The sequence below is a fragment of the Carassius gibelio genome, chromosome A4, assembly GCF_023724105.1.
Source record: "Carassius gibelio isolate Cgi1373 ecotype wild population from Czech Republic chromosome A4, carGib1.2-hapl.c, whole genome shotgun sequence".
Classification (NCBI taxonomy): Eukaryota; Metazoa; Chordata; class Actinopteri; order Cypriniformes; family Cyprinidae; genus Carassius; species Carassius gibelio.
The window spans coordinates 7,952,117-7,972,103 of NC_068374.1; the positions used below are offsets into that span (position 1 = coordinate 7,952,117).

General features: G+C 37.4%; 2 protein-coding genes and 1 long non-coding RNA gene across 3 annotated transcripts; 2 read left to right on the plus strand and 1 right to left on the minus strand.

Moving 5' to 3' along the window:
• The first annotated feature begins 1,200 nt into the window (after window positions 1-1,200).
• Window positions 1,201-6,448, plus strand: LOC127981552 (uncharacterized). Its single transcript, XM_052585505.1, has 11 exons — window positions 1,201-1,588; window positions 1,975-2,076; window positions 2,272-2,504; window positions 2,611-2,789; window positions 2,936-3,029; window positions 3,144-3,488; window positions 3,591-3,708; window positions 4,004-4,117; window positions 4,683-4,955; window positions 5,086-5,262; window positions 5,842-6,448. The coding sequence occupies exons 1-11, from the start codon at window positions 1,483-1,485 to the stop codon at window positions 6,045-6,047; spliced, it is 1,947 nt and encodes a 648-aa protein (XP_052441465.1). The 5' UTR covers window positions 1,201-1,482; the 3' UTR covers window positions 6,048-6,448.
• Window positions 6,449-7,313: 865 nt separating this feature from the next.
• On the plus strand, window positions 7,314-8,526 carry LOC127968570 (uncharacterized). The gene is made up of 3 exons (XR_008156015.1): window positions 7,314-7,558; window positions 8,006-8,260; window positions 8,432-8,526. It is a non-coding gene; the product is annotated as an uncharacterized LOC127968570 (long non-coding RNA).
• A 4,509-nt stretch (window positions 8,527-13,035) lies between these two features.
• LOC127981568 (retinitis pigmentosa 1-like 1 protein) lies at window positions 13,036-17,932 on the minus strand. Its single transcript, XM_052585506.1, has 6 exons — window positions 17,881-17,932; window positions 17,307-17,475; window positions 15,768-17,201; window positions 14,546-14,613; window positions 14,406-14,449; window positions 13,036-13,234 (listed from the first exon to the last, which is right to left on the minus strand). Exons 2-6 carry the CDS (start codon window positions 17,353-17,355, stop codon window positions 13,144-13,146), a joined length of 1,686 nt encoding a protein of 561 aa, XP_052441466.1. The 5' UTR covers window positions 17,356-17,475; window positions 17,881-17,932; the 3' UTR covers window positions 13,036-13,143.
• Between the last annotated feature and the right edge of the window lie 2,055 nt (window positions 17,933-19,987).

The following is a 19,987-nucleotide window of genomic DNA, read 5'->3' on the forward strand; positions in this document are numbered from 1 at the left end:
TCAAATTCTCCCCTCCTTTATTTTAACCTCCCTCAACACAAACATACACACACACACACACACACACAAACCAAAGGCACTTTTAAGAGCCACGTCCGTCTTGTTACCCTGCACTTGTCTGTCTGTAGCTCGCTCTCTCTCTCTCTCTCTCTCTGTTTATATTTCTATTTGTTGTCTCTGTCCATCTTTTTTGTAAGTCTTTCTGTCTGTTTTTGTTTCTGCCCATCACCATGAGTGATTCAGAACTCCAAGAACAGTTAATGGAGCTGGATAAACTGGTTGATGATCAAGAACTCAATGATGAGCTCCAAAGTCTTGATGACTTGATTGGTGAGCTGCAGGAAGAGAAGGAAGTGGCACCAGTAAAGACACCTGAACTGAGGGTGCGTTGGAGAAAGAGAGACATTGATGGAAACATTGTCTATGCAAGGCCAAGATCAAGCAGGAATCAGTCAAATAAGGGTCAGTATAGTTTTTCATTCAAGATCTATTGAATAACTGCGTTGATTAGGCATTTATGATGTATCAAACAAGGAATATGTCAATCAAATCAGAAGCACTCATTTTATTTTTGACATGAAAATAAATTTGATTACGTACAGTATTTGTGTAAAGCAGTATAAACTAAATGATTGGTCTTGGTAAGGCTGTGTTGAAGCTGTGTTTATTCTGAGTGTGTTGTCAGTGGCCAACCAGCTTGCTTCTACAGCAAGCATTCTTTTTTGCTTTCATCTTCTACATGATATATAGATAACTAAGTAACTGTACTGTCCACATTTGTGTTTGAGAAAAAAAAAATCTGCTAGTCCTTCTCTGTAGCTAAACATTAAACAATGAGCTTTGGTCATTTCAGGCTGGTAATAAGGGAGGTAAAATTGTGCCACACGCCTTGGGACAAGTTGAAAATGTTGTAAATGTTGTTTTTCTTTTCTTTTTTTTCTTTTCTTTTCTTTTTTTATCTGGTGCAGCTGATCCCATTCGGAAATCTGATCCTCCCATCAATGCATCTGCCACTAACTGTGAGGTGACCTTTGCTCCAGAGGCTGTTGGTGTGTACTTCATTGTGTAAATAACAAATAACATTTTTAAAATTTTCCGGAATACTGGCCTTTTCACAGTCAAATGCACTTGATGCAGAACACTTTCATGTATATATTAAAGTATTGCTTTTAAATATTCCATACTATTTTAACAGAGTCTTTTCTGCAAGATCTCCAGCACTCACTGAGCAATACCTCAGATGATGAGGCATCATCTCTTGAGACCTCAAGAGGTCCTCTCCTAGCTTCCTCAAACTGGAGCACAAGACAAAGTCTCTTTTCAGAGAGATGGAGGACAGAGAGACCACGTCTGGTGAACACCGCTGCGGCACATGAAAATGTAGCAACACGCATCTGCCAACAGTGTGGGAGCAATCCAGCTGCTGTCCGCTGCAGTGACTGTTGACCACAGCCCTTTTTCTGTGCTCAGTGTGATGTCAGTATGCACACCAGACATGTTCTCCATAACAGAGATGCCATGACGGCTGGATTCTACCAGCCATTGCCTCCAACAACTTTTGTTGTAGATAAGGCTCTTTCCCATTGTGGTAAGTGCTGGTTTGTGAGTGTACAACATACACATAATTCTGAGAGTTGTTAGGCCTCATATGTTTTACTATTTAAATAATGCCCTTTTTTTGTCTCTTGTTGTTTGATATTGAATTTAAGCTTTTTGAGCATCTCTTCTATATTTTTCAGCAATGTACTCCAATACCATTGAACCGTTTATTTATTTATTTAAAGTTTATTTAACAGGGACCATACAAGCAAACATAGTTACAATACAAAGCCTGTAACTGATGTGCAGCATATAGAGATTATAGCTAGTGCTAATTTTCAACTCCAATGTTACAATGTTATATCAGTCTATACAAATTGTCTTAATACTCAATCAATAAAAACGATCTTAATTCAAATGTTTGATCTTTTTCAGTACGGCTTGTACCTGTGGAGATCCCTTACAAAATCTGTGATTGTTCACGAGAGTCACTAAGGGTCAGTCCAGGGAAGACTGTTGCTGTAATCACAATGAATGGTAAGGGTGTGAAGATAAAAATCTGTACATGCTCTACTCCCATAAGTTTGGCACAGGTCTGGATGTAAGATCTGCATGACCTCTAAGTAATGTTTAAAAAGTATACAAAGTAATGTAAAATTGTGTAAGGAATCAAAACCCTGATTAATCACATTATATTTACATTTAAGTGGATGTGTTTTTTCATTTTTCCAGGACGATATGATCTAAGCATGCCTGAGTTGAGTTGTGAGGCATGCCAAGCCACGTGGGCTGCTGGAGTGGGTGATCTAAATCTGAGTGACTACTGGCCTGCAACCCTTCACTTTGCCACTATTTATGCCACAGATGTCTTCTTCTCATTTGAAGAAATGAAGATGGCTGCACCAGGACTGTCCTGCCAAGCATTTTTGAGAATGCTCGATCAGCGAACTGTCCGCTTTGGTCGTGTGAGTATTGAATTTATTTATTCTACAGTATTGTTAATGTCTTTGTATTGTGGGACGAAAATCTTTTAGATGCTAATGTATTTGTTGGTTTCCTTAATTTTAATAGTGTGGCAAGATCTCCAAAGACAGTTTTCAAAAAAGTTTTTTTGAGTGGGAGGCTGTGCGATACGAGGTGGACAAAATCTGTAAGGAAGAGCCCTTCATCTGTCCTGCGTGCAGCCCAGACATGCTGGCAGTTTCAGTCGATGGAAACCGCAAGCATTACCGTTTCAAGAATGCAGCTAGGTATTTAAAATTGTGTATAATGTCACACTGTTGAAACAGTATTAATAAGAAAAATATCGTTTTAATGTGCACCCAGTAAAATTAGATTACAAAGTATCACAAGCTTGTGTACCTGTTATGTATTATTATTATTATTATTTTTCTAGACCTGAAGAAAAGGCCATCTTTGAAGACGTCTTTATAGCTAAGGATGAAGATGTGACAAGATTTGTGGACTACATTCACAAGACATCCAAACATGTAAAAAAAAAAAAAAAAGCAGACTATTAGAATAAATACAGGGCTACAGTTACCTCCAACTGAAGAGTTTATTTAGGAGATTCTTATTTTTATCAACCATTTTCCATATTGTAGGTGAGTGGACGAGGTGTTTGTGGAGGGGAGTGGTCAGCAGCCAGAGAGACCTCCCAGAGATCTGCCAGCAAGGTAGACGAGGAGGGATTGGAGCTTGCAGTGTGTCGACACGGAGTGCTCCTCCGTGCTTTAAATATGTACAGGGGTGAAATTTTTGCCTATCCCTTGTACCTGCAAGAAAAGCTGGCCAGTAGGCAAATACATTTGTTTTGTATGGATGTGACTTGCAAATATTGGCCCTACCTCCAAAGAGTTGCAAAAAGCTGTCCAGAGCTCCAGCACCTTCTTAACATGAAGCCCTTCCTTTCAGTGTTCCATGCCAAAGCCCATGATTTTAAATGTGAGGTAGGTGAAGTTTGTGATTACTAAAACTGAACATCTGCAAATACATGTCAACACTTTCTCAGCATTATTATTATTATTATTATTATTATTATTCCTAATCAGGTGAAATGGAGTGGGGCATATCAGGATGGGGCTGGTTTAACCCTAGGTGAGGAGGTGGAACAGTGCAATGCTTTCCTGTCTAGGATTGCAGTGACTACAAAACACATGTCCAAAGCAGGTACAATGACCACATACTATACTAGTTACATTATTACATAATAAGTAGGGGGAATATGGTAACATGATATTCTCTGTTTGCAGGACGCACAGACATGCTGACTCTCATGGCCATGCGCTGGAATCAGCAAAAGATCTACACTTTGGCCATCACACTGACCTGCCGATATCAGAAGGTAATAACATCAGTAGAATTGGTTTTAGATGTTCAATAATGTATGTTATTACTGTTTGAAGTTGTGCATTAAACATTTAGTTATTGTTCTTGTACCATCTGTGATTGCTTGTAATTGCAGACCACAAAAGCTCTGTAAAACCATTGCTAAACCTAGAGTCTTTAAAAGTTGAACTGGCAGTGACAGAGAGCCAGTTGGAAGACTGGCTCAACGAAGTAAAGGAGTGGGCAGATAGTGAGTAAATGACTTATGTATATACATATGTATGTGCGTGTATGAATGGTATAATGTTATACTAAAACAAAAATTAGAGCAATGAACCCTTTAAATAACCTCTAGAGAAAAAAAATGCATCTTTAGCACACAGAATAACATAAGAGGCTTTTGAGTGATCAATTACCACTTTGAACGATTGCATAAGATTGCCACTTTTTAACGATTGTAGCATCTCTAATTGCAATTAGAAAAGTGATTAATTGTTTAGCCCCTATATTTTATATGACAAGCTACGCAATTCAAGCTCATAATCACAGATGCATCGCATGCAATAGTGAATGTGATATTGCATAGCTTGTGAACTACTGCTCTGCGTATTAAATGCTGCTCCATCTGAAAATAGGTGATAGAGATTTATTTCCAATCACAGAACTGGCTTTACTGATGAGATGCGCATGAGTATCGCATGCAATATATCGTGCAGCCCTTATAACATATATGTGTATATATAATATTGGTAACACATTTAGTCATGAATAATTGTTATTGTAATTTTGTGTAAAAATCACACATTTCTTCTCAGCAGCAGCAACAACAACCACAAATGATGCTGATGCCTTGGCCAGCAGAATTGAGGTACTTGTGGCGAGTATCAAGAGACGTTCTCAGCGTCTCTATAAAGATACAGATGGCAACAAAGGTCGTGCCAGGATCCGCCGCAAAATCAGGGAGGAGAAGGGGACCCTGACATCAATTGTTGAGAAATACAACAGAATGGTTCCAAACACAGAAACTCTGTGCTTGGAAACCATTTTGTCTGGTGAGACAGCTTGGCCATGGCAGCTACCACACAGTGGTATGTTCACTAGTCTTCTGACAATTATACATATTTCAACCACGATGCCTCAAATGTCAATCTGCAACCCCATCTGATTTTAAATATTAAAGAAGGTTGATGTATGACAATTTTTTTTCGTGCATTCCAGACTCTGTTAATTTTAGGACAAAGAGAAAGGCATTCGACATCATGATGTCATTAAGGAGACTTCAGGAGGAGCAGAAGATTCTTGTTGCAGAGATGAACAACCATTGGAGATATCTTTCAACTCGTGCTGATGCCCTCAGAGAACTGTCCTGCTGCTTTGCCAAGGAGACAATAAAAAGTATGTATTTGTAATATATGGCATATTTGTCATATACGGCAAACATAAGCATAGGGTTGCCCCTGACCAAAGATTTTTCTTTAAAATGGACTCACAAAAAACTCAGAAACATTTCCTTGTAGCATAAGTGGCTGTAGCTGTATGAGCTATCGTTACACTTTGCCTAAATCTCTATCCAATTGGTAGCTGAACGTTGTCAATCTTGCTTTTTTGGAGTTGTACTTGAAACTCTTTCAATGGTCCAAATTTAAATTTATTGCCCCACATATGTAAATACTGTGTAATAACTACAGGGTCCAGCCTTGTTATTCATAATATCTGCCTGTGAGTTTTAACATGTCCTGTGGAATATGTGTGTTTGTTGTTTTTTTTGTTTGTTTGTTTTTTTTTGTTTTTGTTTTTTGCAACGTATAACCACTCCAAATTAGACCAACTATGACTTTTCTAACAGACTAACATTTTAGGTTACTTTTAGGTGGCAGCCCAAATAAGCATACACAACAATGATGAGTGTTTAATGAAAGTTTATAAGGGAGGCTTAATGGTTTTTTGTTGTTGTTGTTTTTCCATTCTTTTAAGATTCGCAATGTGGCCTAACTGAAGAGGGTTTGAAAGGTCTGCAGTGCATCATCCACAGAAAGCAGCGTAAAATCAGAGATATGAGGGTGCAAGCAAGAGACTGTTACCTGCAAGTTTTGACTGGAGCAGAGAACACCAACTTCTTTAACCAACTGTCAGCTGATGACTACAACAGTGACTTCGACATTTCTGATGACGAACTGTAATCCAGAAGACAATGTTTTTTTTTTTTTGTTTTTTTTGATGGTGACCTTGACCTTAACCCTGAATCTAAAGCATGTAATAAAATCTGCTGTTGATCACCTTATAAATATACCCAAAGTGTACTGTCTGTTTTTTTCCACGTTACATAGAAATGATTTTATGCATGCCTCTACAACCAGTCAGTGGTGAAAATGAAGTGCATTATTGTAAGGCTAAGTACAGTACTGTACTAAATTATAGATTTGAGGTACTTTCTCATCATGCCACTGTGTAGTTGGGCTAGGCTATAGTTCACAGAAACTTTATTTTGTTATAAATAAAACTACTCTTTTTGTGCTTACAATGTAAGTACAGCCCAACTTAGAAACCAAACATTCAGTTGAGTAATGGAGAAAATAATTAGCAGACCAAACTTTATTAAAAATATAATTTGATAATGTTGTCTACAACGGGTTTTTAATCTTTTAGGTGTTGCGGAGCTCCAAATATGATCATCATTGTTTGAAGGACCCCCATTCTTGTAAATGTAAAATATATTTATATGGTTTCTTCTATAAATACCCAATTTACCATGAAGAACGCATATTATAAGCAAAGCAAAAAAATTAATTGGAAAATTAGTTTCTATTAAACTACATTATTATTCTTTGTTTAAAGTATTACATGTATTTAAAGAACTGTATGTATCTTTTTAATCAAAATTCTGAAATTGTAAAATATTTTGTATTTCTTTGTTTTCATTTTTTTTAATTGATTTAATATATGAATAATTTATTTTTAAATTCTTAATCATATTTTTGTGGTAATTATTTTATAATTATTACAATTATAAAGAATATAATAATAACAATAATACTAATTATAATACCATTTTCACATATAATTTTTTAAAAATTATTATTCTCCAAACCTTTCCAATGACCCCTTAATACTTGTTACTTCCAAACAATTGAAACCTGGTTAGAGACATGGAATAAGCTCATTATAATAGGGACACAGAAAAGCATGACTGGACCGAACACTTGACTTGTGTTAGTCAAGTGTTCGGTTTTTTGTGTGTGTATGTGTTCTGTTTTTGCTCTCTCCCTTCCTCTCTTTCAAATGCTGATGACTAACAGATCGAGTTCAGTTAGCTGATGATTCTGCTGACGATGGCACTGTCCTGATTGGTTCATTAGAGAAAATGTTTGGAGTTAAAAGGCAGAGCTGAGACGTCTGTGCTGTGGAGGCTTGGAGTAGGAGGTCTTTTTGTAGTTGGTCCTTAGCATACACTCTAAAAAACGCTGGGTTGTTTTTTCAACCCAACTGCTGGGTTGAGGCCGTTGGATAGGACTTTGGGATGTTTTAACCCAAGTTTGGGTTGAAAATAACTATCTTTTTTAACCCAGCGGGGTGGGTTGAGGACGCGGACGTGAAGGAGAGCACGCACGTCACGTCAAAATCTTACGTCTCCAGTGCGAGCAGCCGGCATTTTCTCAGCGTGATAGAAGCGAGAAGCGAGTGAAAGACTATGGTAAGTAACGTTAAATATTCAAAATGTAAAGTTATCTTTTATTGTTTACCCGGTTGTATGAAAGGCGGAAGGTTTTATGAAAGGCGGAAACAAAGGAGCTTAACGTTATATATATTTTTAAAAAAAAACGGACGCGGTTTTCGCCTCGGACACGGAGGTCTTAACTGCCTCATATAACGTTACTGAACGGAGGATGTACTTTTAATATAACGTCTGTGAATGTATTTTGTCATATTTACATAAGTTTTTACATTATCTGTACTTTTTGAGGCGTTAGCAGACGGTTATGGTCACGGCTCATGTGAATTTGTCTTTTTTTTCGCGGTTAAACTGAATGTATGTTTGTCTCCTAAAGGAAACGGCATTGTGTAGTAAAGACTAGCATAATTATTTTGAGGCTGTTGAAGTGGTAACTGTTAAAAGTACGTTTTACATGTAATGTTTCAGACTTGTCCAGCTCCTGTCTTCATTGTCCTCGCGCTGAGAGTTAAAGACACAGAAGCTGTTTGTGTGAGGAGTCACAGACCTGTGTGAGGATGAGGAGGAGGTGTTCTTCTGAAGAGAGGGACAGACGGTTTAAGGAGAGTAAACTTCAGAATAACATCAAGTTATCTTTATTTTTACTAAGACTAAAATAATGTGTGTGTTTTTTTTAGATGTTGAAATCCAGAGACAAGATAACTTCATTCTTCTGAGACTGATGTAAGTTAAATTATTATTACTTTTTTTTTTTTTTTTTTTGAAAATTAATGTTTCTGTTGTGTCCTGCCTGTTAACTTCACATTTTGATGCAAAAACAGTGTGATTTTATATATGTATGTATGTATGTATATGTTAATATTGTATTGAAACCATTGATGTCCCTCTTTGCAGAACTCAAACTAACTGGAGTTAAGGACACACAAGTCTGCTTGTGTGAGGAGGAGGTTTTCTCAGCTTCTTCTGAAGAGAGGGAAAGATCGTTTAAGGCAAGTAAACTTCATAATTTCATGTTATCAGTTGTTGTTGTGTTTTACTAAGAGTAAAATAATGTTTGTTTTTTGTTTTTGTAGATGTTAAAAGCAAGAGACATGGGAGAGCATCATTCCTTTGAGATTTTATGTAAGTTATTTTTAGAAAATAAATTTTTCTGTTGTCTCCTGCCAGTTTACTTCACATTTTGATGCAACAACAGTGTGATTACGTGCTCATTTCATTAAGACCATTGATGTCTGTGTGTTTTATTGCAGAACTCAAACCAACTTTGGAGTTGTCTTGTCTGATTTGGAGAGTCATTATTCTTGGTCTTCGCTCTTAGAGGTAAAGTTCACACAAAAAATCATTTACTTGCCCTCAAGTCATTCCAAACCTATAAGACTTTTGTCTGTCTTTACAACATAAATTAATATATTTTTAGTTTTCTCATAATATTTGTTAATCCATTTATAGTTTAGATAATCAGTATTTTCAAGCTTCATAAATATAGAGTTATTGTAGAAGTAAATTCTGATATTTATATATGAATACATCTTAAATTATATGATAGCAAACATGTATGTTCAAAATAAATGGAGGACACAAAAGAGAATATTAAATATATTCATACGTTTTCCAAAAAATGAGCAGAGTTTTTATGAGTCTGGAAAAACATGGGGAGAGTAAATTATGAACATTTTAATTATTTGGTGAACTAACGGTTTGAAGAGCAGCCCTCCATGTACATGAATATTGTGAGGTATGTGAAGGTCATGTCTGTTTTAATGTTTCAGTAAAGAAGCTTTCTGAAAGCAATATTTATTCAAACAATATCACCTGTCCTCACACTAGTGCTGCCATTATAGACTTCATGAGAGCTGTGATAGACAGACATTAAACAACCACACAAAGTGTTAAAACTTTAAAACCGATTATTTACCTATCCTTACGGACGTGAATACACCTCTACCTGAAAATGGATAGTTTAATTAAATGTTTAATTTTTTCAAATGTGTTTCTCTTAGGCCACACATGAAGAACAGGCGGTGACTGGGATGAATGCTGGTCAGAGAGGAGAATCTTCTTTCCCCTAAACTGATGCAGCGGTGGTTTTAAAGGAGGACGCTGCCCTGGATGATGTAGAAGATGTCACATGCTGTGCTGATGGGGTTTCTTCATGACTACATCAGTTATGCTAAAGAGATCATGAAAATTGACCGTGATGCATGATCTGTATTCATGGACTATGAAACAAACTGTAAGTGTATAATTTGTTAAAAAAAAAAAAAAAAGTTAAATGCTTTTTCTGTGTTGTTTAGTAGAAGAGTTTACACTCTGTCATTCATACAACTGTCACTTTCTTTCACACACACACACACACACACACACATGCGTCTGTTAAATGTTATAATATCAAAGTTAATGTTGTGATTTATTTGTTTACTGTCATGCCAGAATAGTTGGAAAAAAACCCTAACTAATTGTAAGTTTATTGTATGTGTTTTCGTATATTAGATTATTATATTATTTTCGTATATTATACAATATATACAATTGAACAAAGTCCAATTTGATCTTAAGTTATATTCATCAAATGTTCCATGCTTTGTTTATGAACTCTGTAGCTGTTAATGCCATCCTTTTCTGCATTTCTTCTAACATGTTACTTTTTGACTTTTCTCTTGTTTTTAATAAATATTTTCCTTTTGGTAATTATTATTTGTGTGTAAAAGTGATATTTAAAATGAATAACATTTGTAGGTTTAATGCCTAGCTCAATTTGGGTTAATTTTAACGTAGAAATGCATTGTTTCCCCACATGGCTGCACTCTGCGAGTATATTTTCTGCCAGCAGAGGGCGCTAAGAGCGGGAGAGGTAGGTTTCTCCGGTAACGGCTGCAGAGCGGTACTGAGCTCACAAACGCTGCCTTATCAAGCACATGCGAAATGATATCGAACATTTTCTAAATACAGTAGTTTTCCTTCTGAAATACAGTGATAAAAAAAACACCCGCTCTGTTTTTTTAAACCCTGCAATATAGTCATTTTAAAACATAAAAAAGGCAAATATGATATAAATATGATATAAATATGATAACCCAACTGGTTGGGTTAAAATAACCCAGCGCTGGGTTCGTCCCTTTTTGACCCAGCGCTGGGTTGTCAAAATAACCCAAATTGGGTTGTTTTCAACCCAGCAGTTTTTAGAGTGTAGGTGGGTTGTGTTTAGGAGTTAGTATGTTTTTGTTTATGTTGGCCTTGACCCCTCCTGAAGCTCTGTTTGCTTCCTTGTGTTCAATAAATTTAATTATGATTTGCATGGATTATGGTTTTGTGTGAGTCAGTCGAAGGGGAAAGCTCCCTCCATTCATCCACCACTTTTTTAGTACTACTTCCCATCCCTAAAATGGGGAGGTATGTAAACAAACACATTATGATGAGGAAAAATCATTTCCCAACACAAGTTCAACCTTCACCAAAGGAAAATGAATGATAAAAAGAAATAATATGTTGGCTACATATGTTACTTTTACCTTTGAATACATTTTTTACTGAATTTTTGTTTTCAGTTTCAGCACCATAAATCTAACATATGCATGTTGTAAATATAGAAAGGGGCAGAAATAAACAAACTTTTCAGACATTAATGTGATAACGGTTTATTGTCCATGATAAAGATAGTACATCGGCATAGGTTTAATTGCCCCCCCCCAGAAGAGACCAGAAGTGATCCTAAAAGAGGAAAAAATTGCACATTTCAAATGGCTGTAACTCAAACTCCAACAAGCATGTCAAAGGGAAAAACAGCAAGATAACTACTTATGATATGATTACTAAATAAGACTTGATGCAATTTTCTCACATATACAGAAAGTTTAAAAATAAATGTTTTAAAAAGTGTTCTTAGTATAACACCAAATTTCAGTCTGGTTCTCAAATATATCATAAAGGTTTGCACAATGAACATATTGAGGTAGCCCTTTGTTCATTAAATATACTATTTACTTCATTTCATTACTAAAAGGTTTTTAAACTACATTACCCATACGCCTTTGGCACTATATTGATGTGACATGGGACTGTAAATTGTAGTTAATTGTAGTTCCCTACTTATGCTGTAGGGTTAGGGTTATGATTTCGGTAAATGGGTAATTTCTTTGCTACATATCAATCACTTATTGTTCAGTGACAGTTGCTGAAGTCATAATGACAATAAAACATAGTGTGCAACATGAAGCACCTTGTATTTTTGCCTAAACATTAGTCCAGCCACAGCGTGTAAAAATCCACGTCACACAAACTTGTCCAAATGTGGTCATTACAGGATCTTCTGGCAGAAGTAGGGTTATACCAGAAGTTCAGTTAAATATTTTTTCTTCTCGTTAAAAATAAAAATATAATTTTACAGGTATACATTCCTATCTTGGGGTAACGTGACGTAGAAACAGTTTAGTGAATCCTTTTTTCAAAGCATTGATTTTCATAGTATGAACCGGTAGGAGGGTAATTGTGACAGCTGTGTACTGTATACAAATAAACTATTATGTGTGCATATATATGTATGTATATACATATATATGTGTGTGTGTGTAATCTATACATATGTATGTGTATATATATATATATATATATATATATATATATAATAGATTTATTTGTAAACTATTATATAAATATACTCATACATATATAATAATATATTTATATTATTTATATTTCATGTTTGCCATAACAGACAGATGGTTCATATAAACTTATCTATACAGAGATGCAAACAGGTAGGAGGGTAAAAAGGTGAGAACCGAGGACATGCTCCAAACAGAATTATTTGTTTTACATGAAGATTATTTGACAGAAGATTTTTGTTTTACATGCTAATTGTAAGTTACTTACAGGTATTTGTACAATTATTTGTATTACCTAAAATGTCAAAAACTGTAATTTTACAAACACAAAAACTAAAAAAAAAAAATTTGGACAATTTTATAAACATTATGTATTTAGTCAAAAGCCTATCTTATAAAAGATGAAGTGCTATGAAGGTTAAGACAATATTGGCTGATAAGAGCTAAAATGCTAAATGTTTGCCCTCTCTCTTCACCGTTCCCATATCTCAGACCTCAAATATTATCCTTTTTAGACAGTTTGGTAAACAAGTAAAGAAAATACTATACAGTTATTAGTCTTAGTTTTCCAATACAATTAAGGTACAATTAAACTAGCTTTTCTGCAACTGGTCCCAATTCTTTATTTACCTTATGTACACTTTCTCATAAGATCTAAGCAAATCTAAGTGACCTATTTTGCATCTATGCTATATTAAGGTTGCACTGTAAAAAAAAAAATTCATATATTTATTATATTTTAATATTTATTATACAAGTAATGTCTTTGGGAATGCCATTATAATGAAAAGCATGACTGTAGCATGTCCTATACATAGGACTGTTATGCAGTTCCTGACAAATGTAAAAGGTGTTTAAAATGATACTTAAAAAAAAAAAACATACTAAAACAGTATATGCACTGTGCACAAACTTTAATGAAGAACAGCAAGCAAAAGAACAACAACAAAACACTCAGAATTGAAGAGTGCTTAACAAGTCCAGGTATTCATGGTCAGTAGACTGTCATGGTGAAAGCTGGTTGGGATTTGTAGACTCTGGCAAAAAATGTTGGAACTCACTGGCAGGCTCCCATGTGTCATCCCAAGTCTTGCCACTGTAAGTATCATAAGTTGAACATATCATTAGAACACAGAACAAAAATAAAGATTATTGTTGGGATTAATTTAGATTTCATTGACATTTATTGATATTTGTCAATAAATGTGTCATTTGTTTAAAAAATAAATAAAGCACTCTTAGATTACATGGAAAGGGGCTATGGTTTGCAGTTACAGAATACCGGACCAGTTTTAAGACTTCAGCATGTTTTGATGTTGCATTCCAAGCAGATCTGGCAGTTCTACAGACTCTGGGATAAGGATGGTGACTGCATCTTGCTCACATGGCCATTCATCATTGTTCTCCTCTTCTTCAGATTTAATACTGTTCTTTTTCTCATTGCCCTAATCTTCCTTTATGCATTTTATCACCACTGCTGTCACTGTTCTAGTCTTCATTGCAAGACACTACTGGAAGCACTTATTGTTTTAAAACCTCAAAAAATAAGATGCAAGTTTATTCATTTGAGTCTTGATGGATGTATTTTTACATCATCAGTTGGGACCACAGATCTCATTAGACTGCTATTGGTTCATTGAAAACCACATTTTCCATCTTAGAAATTTGCTAAATTAAGTTTTTTTAAATTAAGTTTTATGTTTCAAATGCTGAAAAATTATTTTCATGATTCACTACTACTACTAACGCATTACTGGGTAAATGTCCTCGGTCAATGTCCTGCTAAATAAATACGCTTCAGATGATTGTGTATGTAGCAGCTTAGCTAAAAGCAAAAATATGTTCACATCAGCCCCATTTTATTGTCAATACACAGGCTGCCTGTCAAATATTTTTTTTAAATTGTATTAATTGTTTAGAAAGCACTGAACTGTCTAGCTTCCACAATCTATTGTATCCACTTCACAAAATCCTGGGCTCTCCCTACTAACTAGATCTAAATTCACTCAAGGAGGTAGATCATTCTCCTATTTCTATCAAAAAAATTGTATATTCTTTTAAGAATTTAAGTTTCAGTCACACTCTCTGAGTTTCAGTCCAGACTACTGGTCATTGCCCTTTCTCTTGCCACAGACATCAATAAAAGAAACTTCCATGCTGCTTGTAAGAGACCATTTTAACTTTGCCTACATCATATTGGTCATGGAATAGACTACTTAGCATTACAATGGAATAAAAAATAAAAAAAGTTAAATAAAACAACTTACCACACAGTACAAGGCAACCAGTGGACTTTCAGTTCTGCTTTTCCCTACACACACAGAGAGAGTAATTATTATTTTAGCTGTTTACGCAATCACTGGATAGTGCATAACATATTGTCAAGTAGCCTAATAAAATACATTACCTCATTTATTCTTTCCCCAACTATTTTATCAAACAGGAAGATCTTCTGCCTACTACATTTTCGGCAACCTTTATGATAAAAAAAAATATATATATATATATATATATTAAGCAATGGGTGTTTTCTTAGATTATTAAGCAATGCTATGTTCATGAATCTCACTTGCAAGGTTATCATTTCACTCGTGAGGTTATCTGTGGTTCTGTCCACTTGTGCCCAATTGACTTTGTCCCTGCTTTTTGTGGATAGAGCAAAATGGGTTGAGTTTCCCAAAGCCCTCTTAGCTTTAAGGTGCAATAGGTCATTGTCTTCTGAAATATTTTTGTTATGCTGTTTGAAAATCTCTTCACATCCCAATAGCAATTATTAAATTAAGTGGTTTATGTATTTCAATCAATTAATCACCTTTATTTACATAGCACTTTTAACAATACGGATTGTGTCAAAGCACTGTACAGTATCAAATAGTAGAATAGAGTGTCATTAATGTATAATGAATTATATATATATGTATAATAAAGATTAAACACTCAATTTTCAACTTAAGCCTTAAGGCATTTCATTATTGAATGCAGAGACGTTATTGCCTAAGTCAGCTCCGTTTAAATAGATTCTGTGTAATCAATTCAACGATAATTGCTAGAAATTTAGTGTCCCCATTTAATAATGTATTTAAATATTCGGTGTAAGGTGTAGGCCCAAAAAATGTATGTCCAATCAAAACGCTCATTTCAAACATTTCTATTGGCTTCCCTACCTGACTGTCAACATGAATTGAGAAAACATAGTACAGTTAGTAAAAGTACTACAATACCAGGAAGGAAGGTCAGTTTGTTTGTTGGTCATTCTTGCTCTGTCTGCACAGCGTATACGTAAACGCGCAGATGACATTTTTCTCTGCGTGAACCAGTGTGCAGAAGTATGTGCAGTGTGCATTGTAGTAATGTTGTCTCTGATTGTCTGATCTGCATGTGTATATGCCTTCAGGGTGTGTGGCTTTGGACAGCGATTTGCAGGGAGGGTCGCTTTTAGGCTAAAATTAGCTTTGGAACCACAGCCCCTGGACACTATCCACATAAACACAGCTATATCTAAAGAACAAAATACTGTGTATTGGTTAACAATGACCCGAATAAATCTAATTTGCCTAAAGTCCACTTTGTCTGAAAGCAAATCTATTAATAGTGTTTATTTAGGTATATCACTGCAAAACAAAACTTACCCTTTCTTCTCTTCTTCACACATGGCCCCTCCTGCCTCAAGGACTGGGAGATGGAAGAGGCAGCAGGTGGAGGACAAGACTGTGGAAAGGAGAGATCTGTGGGGATAAGAGACGGAGGAGAGACAGAGGTGGCAGAAGGTGCTGCTGAACAGACTGAGGTTTTTGTTCTTTTCTTCCTCTGTCTCAATAACTTAGAGCATGGCAGTGGAGGTGGAGGAGGAGAAGATTCTGAAGGAAGACCAGCTGGAAAAGTAGTAGAGGAGGGAGGAGAGAGAGAGGTTGAAGAGTATTGGGAAGACAGAGGAACAAGGTTGAGTATAAATAGAGTCTCGGACTCCTTTGTGGGTTTCATCGGCTGCTCCACGGCAAGGCTCTCCAGCTCCGGCTGCTCCACGGCAAGGCTCTCCGGCTCCGGCTGCTCCACGGCAAGGCTCTCCAGCTCCGGCTGCTCCACGGCAAGGCTCTCCGGCTCCGGCTGCTCCACGGCAAGGCTCTCCGGCTCCGGCTGCTCCACGGCAAGGCTCTCCAGCTCCGGCTGCTCCACGGCAAGGCTCTCCAGCTCCGGCTGCTCCACGGCAAGGCTCTCCGGCTCCGGCTGCTCCACGGCAAGGCTCTCCAGCTCCGGCTGCTCCACGGCAAGGCTCTCCGGCTCCGGCTGCTCCACGGCAAGGCTCTCCGGATCCGGCTGCTCCACGGCAAGGCTCTCCGGCTCCGGCTGCTCCACGGCAAGGCTCTCCGGCTCCGGCTGCTCCACGGCAAGGCTCTCCAGCTCCGGCTGCTCCACGGCAAGGCTCTCCGGCTCCGGCTGCTCCACGGCAAGGCTCTCCGGCTCCGGCTGCTCCACGGCAAGGCTCTCCGGCTCCGGCTGCTCCACGGCAAGGCTCTCCGGCTCCGTCTGCTCCACGGCAAGGCTCTCCGGCTCCGTCTGCTCCACGGCAAGGCTCTCCGGCTCCGGCTGCTCCACGGCAAGGCTCTCCGGCTCCGTCTGCTCCACGGCAAGGCTCTCCGGCTCCGGCTGCTCCACGGCAAGGCTCTCCGGCTCCGTCTGCTCCACGGCAAGGCTCTCCGGCTCCGTCTGCTCCACGGCAAGGCTCTCCGGCTCCGGCTGCTCCACGGCAAGGCTCTCCGGCTCCGGCTGCTCCACGGCAAGGCTCTCCAGCTCCGGCTGCTCCACGGCAAGGCTCTCCGGATCCGGCTGCTCCACGGCAAGGCTCTCCGGCTCCGGCTGCTCCACGGCAAGGCTCTCCGGCTCCGGCTGCTCCACGGCAAGGCTCTCCGGCTCCGGCTGCTCCACGGCAAGGCTCTCCGGCTCCGGCTGCTCCACGGCAAGGCTCTCCGGCTCCAAAATGGAACCATTGCACTGTTCCTCACTGGGGCTGTTGTGCTGCTCTGCGGTGGGGATGTCACTGTCCGGCTGCTGTGCTGTGGAGGTTGCTTTAATACAAGTTTAAATTCATTTAAAATCTGTATTATATTAACAAAGAAAAATACACATTTTAAATAATAATTATTATTACTGAACACATATCTTGCTCTTACACTTAGTCAAAATAAATTCATAAGCCCTCTGCATCTTCTCCAAAAACATTTTTGTGACAGGAGTGGGGTGCAGATGGGTAATTACATCTGCAACCCACTTATTTGAAGCCTTATTTTGTTTGCCAATAAATAAAATGGGCTTGTAACCCACTGCCTCAAGTTTCCGCACCTGAAAAACAAAAACAGTTACTACACTTTAGTTAAACCTACTGAATTATTAGATACATAAGTACTGTATAAAGCAATTTTATTTTAAAATCATTTAATGGAGTTTAAATTTAATGTTGTTTTTTTTTTAATATACAAGTACAAAGTTTACTTTCAGATAAGGCCAGTTTCTACCATTACCAACATGACTTTATGTTGCCTTTATTTGACAGAGAACACAACTTATTTCTATTTAGCACAATTTAAAGACAAAGAATATTCCTTGTACTGTAGGAAATAAGAGTACATTTATAAATGCCTCATCATACTGCTACGTATATGATTTTCACTATGTGACAAACATGGCCTTTCAGTTACACTTCAAATAACACTTTGCATTTTTAAATTACATTTGCATGTTACTTACTGCAATACGAGCAGAATCGATTACACGGCCAACATTTCTGCTTTTCTTAACAGATTGCTGATTGCTAACTGATTGGGCGTCTGGCAAGATGGGCAGGGTCGGAATTTGGGCCGTGTCATAACTTGACAAGAAATAGAAATATACACAAAAACAAAAAATAGACAGACAGACAATGTGTTAAAATAAAGAGTTTGTCAGAGAGAAACAAAAAGACGGACGGATTAGTTTGTACTAGGTGGAATAAAATAGCTTTAGACAGGTGGCATTTTGATATTTCTGTTGTTCCCTTTTATTTCTTTAAGGCAAATGACAGACACGTAGCCTTACAATGTAGCCTTCTTTAGAGAGCACTTAATTTCCTTTATTACATGCCATTTGATGAGCCACAATACTGTAGTAGATGTGTGTGTTTATAATTTTGGATTGTGGATTTTGAACAATTACTGGAAAACACACCAATCTGGCAACTTGATCTGAACATTTATAAATGGCTAAAGTGTTGTGATCGAGCTAACTTAATATGGGTAACCGATCACATATAATAACGAAAAACCATACAATCTCCTATATTACCTTGCCTTGCATGATTGTATGTGAAAAAATACACAAGCTTGAATTTAATTAGCTAACTCAGCTAACGTTAGGCTATTGCACACGTGGTGCAGCAAGTTATATTTTGTAATGACTGCTGTCATTTACTGCATAAACTGATACCTTGCAACTCTAAAGGTTCTAAACACAACGTCTTGACCCAATTAAACGGTTTTTGTTCCATAAATATATGGATTGTTCCCATCTGTATTAATTAACTGCTCTACTTACCAAGTGGAAAATCGCACTGGACCTTGGGATCGCGCCTTACGATGACGTCAGCGCCACTGATTGATTTATTAATACATACAAATAAATAAATAGATAAACAATCAAACAAACAACCAAACAAACAATTAAATGCATAAATAAATAAATAAATAAATTTAATGAATGAATGAACAGGTTGATTGCATCGCACTGCAGTGATTAATCATTAAACAAACAATCACAGCACATTAAATACGTTTTTAATCATCAACAAGCCTCCGATAAAAAAAACAAAACAAAAACAAACAAACAAATACCAGTATTACCTAGCAGGGCTGCAAGATTATGACAAAGATCATAATTGTTGATTATTCTCATAAAATTGTAAATGGTAAATGGTAAATGGACTGCATTTATATAGCGCTTTCAACAGACCACATGGCCATCCAAAGCGCTTTACAATTTGCCTCACATTCACCCATCCACTCACTCATTCACACACCGACGGCGGTGTCTGCCATACAAGGCGCCATCCAGCTCGTCGGGAGCAGCTGGGGTTAGGTGTCTTGCTCAAGGACACCTCGACACTTGGTCAGGTGGAGCCGGGGATCGAACCACCAACCTTCCGGTTTGTAGACAACCTACATGAACCACTGAGCCACTGCCGCCCGTAATTGCCGCCCATTGTCTGAAGAACCTGCATGCCATATTTTTACATAAACAAGATAAAAAACACTCTAACTGAAAAACCTTTATTGCTTTTCTATAGCATCTATAAATCTCAATTATACATTCGATTGGTTTATACTTAAAAAAATGGTAGGCTACTATAATGTTATACTAAAATTAAAACAATGAAAAAACCCTTAAGATAACCTGTAGAAAGAAAGAAAAAACTTCTTCAGCATGCAGAATAACATAAGTGGACTATAAACGATTAATTCACTTTGAACATTACATAATTGCGGCATCTGTAATTGTAATTGCGATTAGAAAATCGATTAATTGTGCAGCCCTATTACCTAGCAAAACTCGGTGGAGCGTTGTTAAAGTCACCGTTGCATGCTGTTTCACATGCGGCTCTTTAATATCAGACACCAACGTCATTTTTACAATAAAATAAAAAAAAACTGTTAAATATGACGCGGGGCGCCAATTGACTTGCCCTGCCATAACTAAATTATTGTAGCCTTTTCCTTTTTATGCCTAATTATCGTAGTCTCGACCCGTACGCGCTGCAGACAACGGTCTGGTTAAATGCACGTCAAATGTCAACGTCACGGGCTCCGGTCAGAAGTCTATGGGA

What these genes read in the sequence shown, in the direction of transcription:
- LOC127981552 (XM_052585505.1), top strand. Translation starts at nt 1,483, where the DNA reads ATGCACACCAGACATGTTCTCCATAACAGAGATGCCATGACGGCTGGA. An exon ending in TGCTGTAATCACAATGAATG is followed by an intron (nt 2,077 to 2,271) that starts GTAAGGGTGTGA and finishes TCATTTTTCCAG; the next exon opens with GACGATATGATCTAAGCATG. An exon ending in TTCACAAGACATCCAAACAT is followed by an intron (nt 3,030 to 3,143) that starts GTAAAAAAAAAA and finishes TCCATATTGTAG; the next exon opens with GTGAGTGGACGAGGTGTTTG.
- LOC127981568 (XM_052585506.1), bottom strand. Translation starts at nt 17,355, where the DNA reads ATGTTTTTGGAGAAGATGCAGAGGGCTTATGAATTTATTTTGACTAAG. An exon ending in TGAATTTATTTTGACTAAGT is followed by an intron (nt 17,202 to 17,306) that starts GTAAGAGCAAGA and finishes CTTGTATTAAAG; the next exon opens with CAACCTCCACAGCACAGCAG. An exon ending in TTGGGGAAAGAATAAATGAG is followed by an intron (nt 14,450 to 14,545) that starts GTAATGTATTTT and finishes CTGTGTGTGTAG; the next exon opens with GGAAAAGCAGAACTGAAAGT.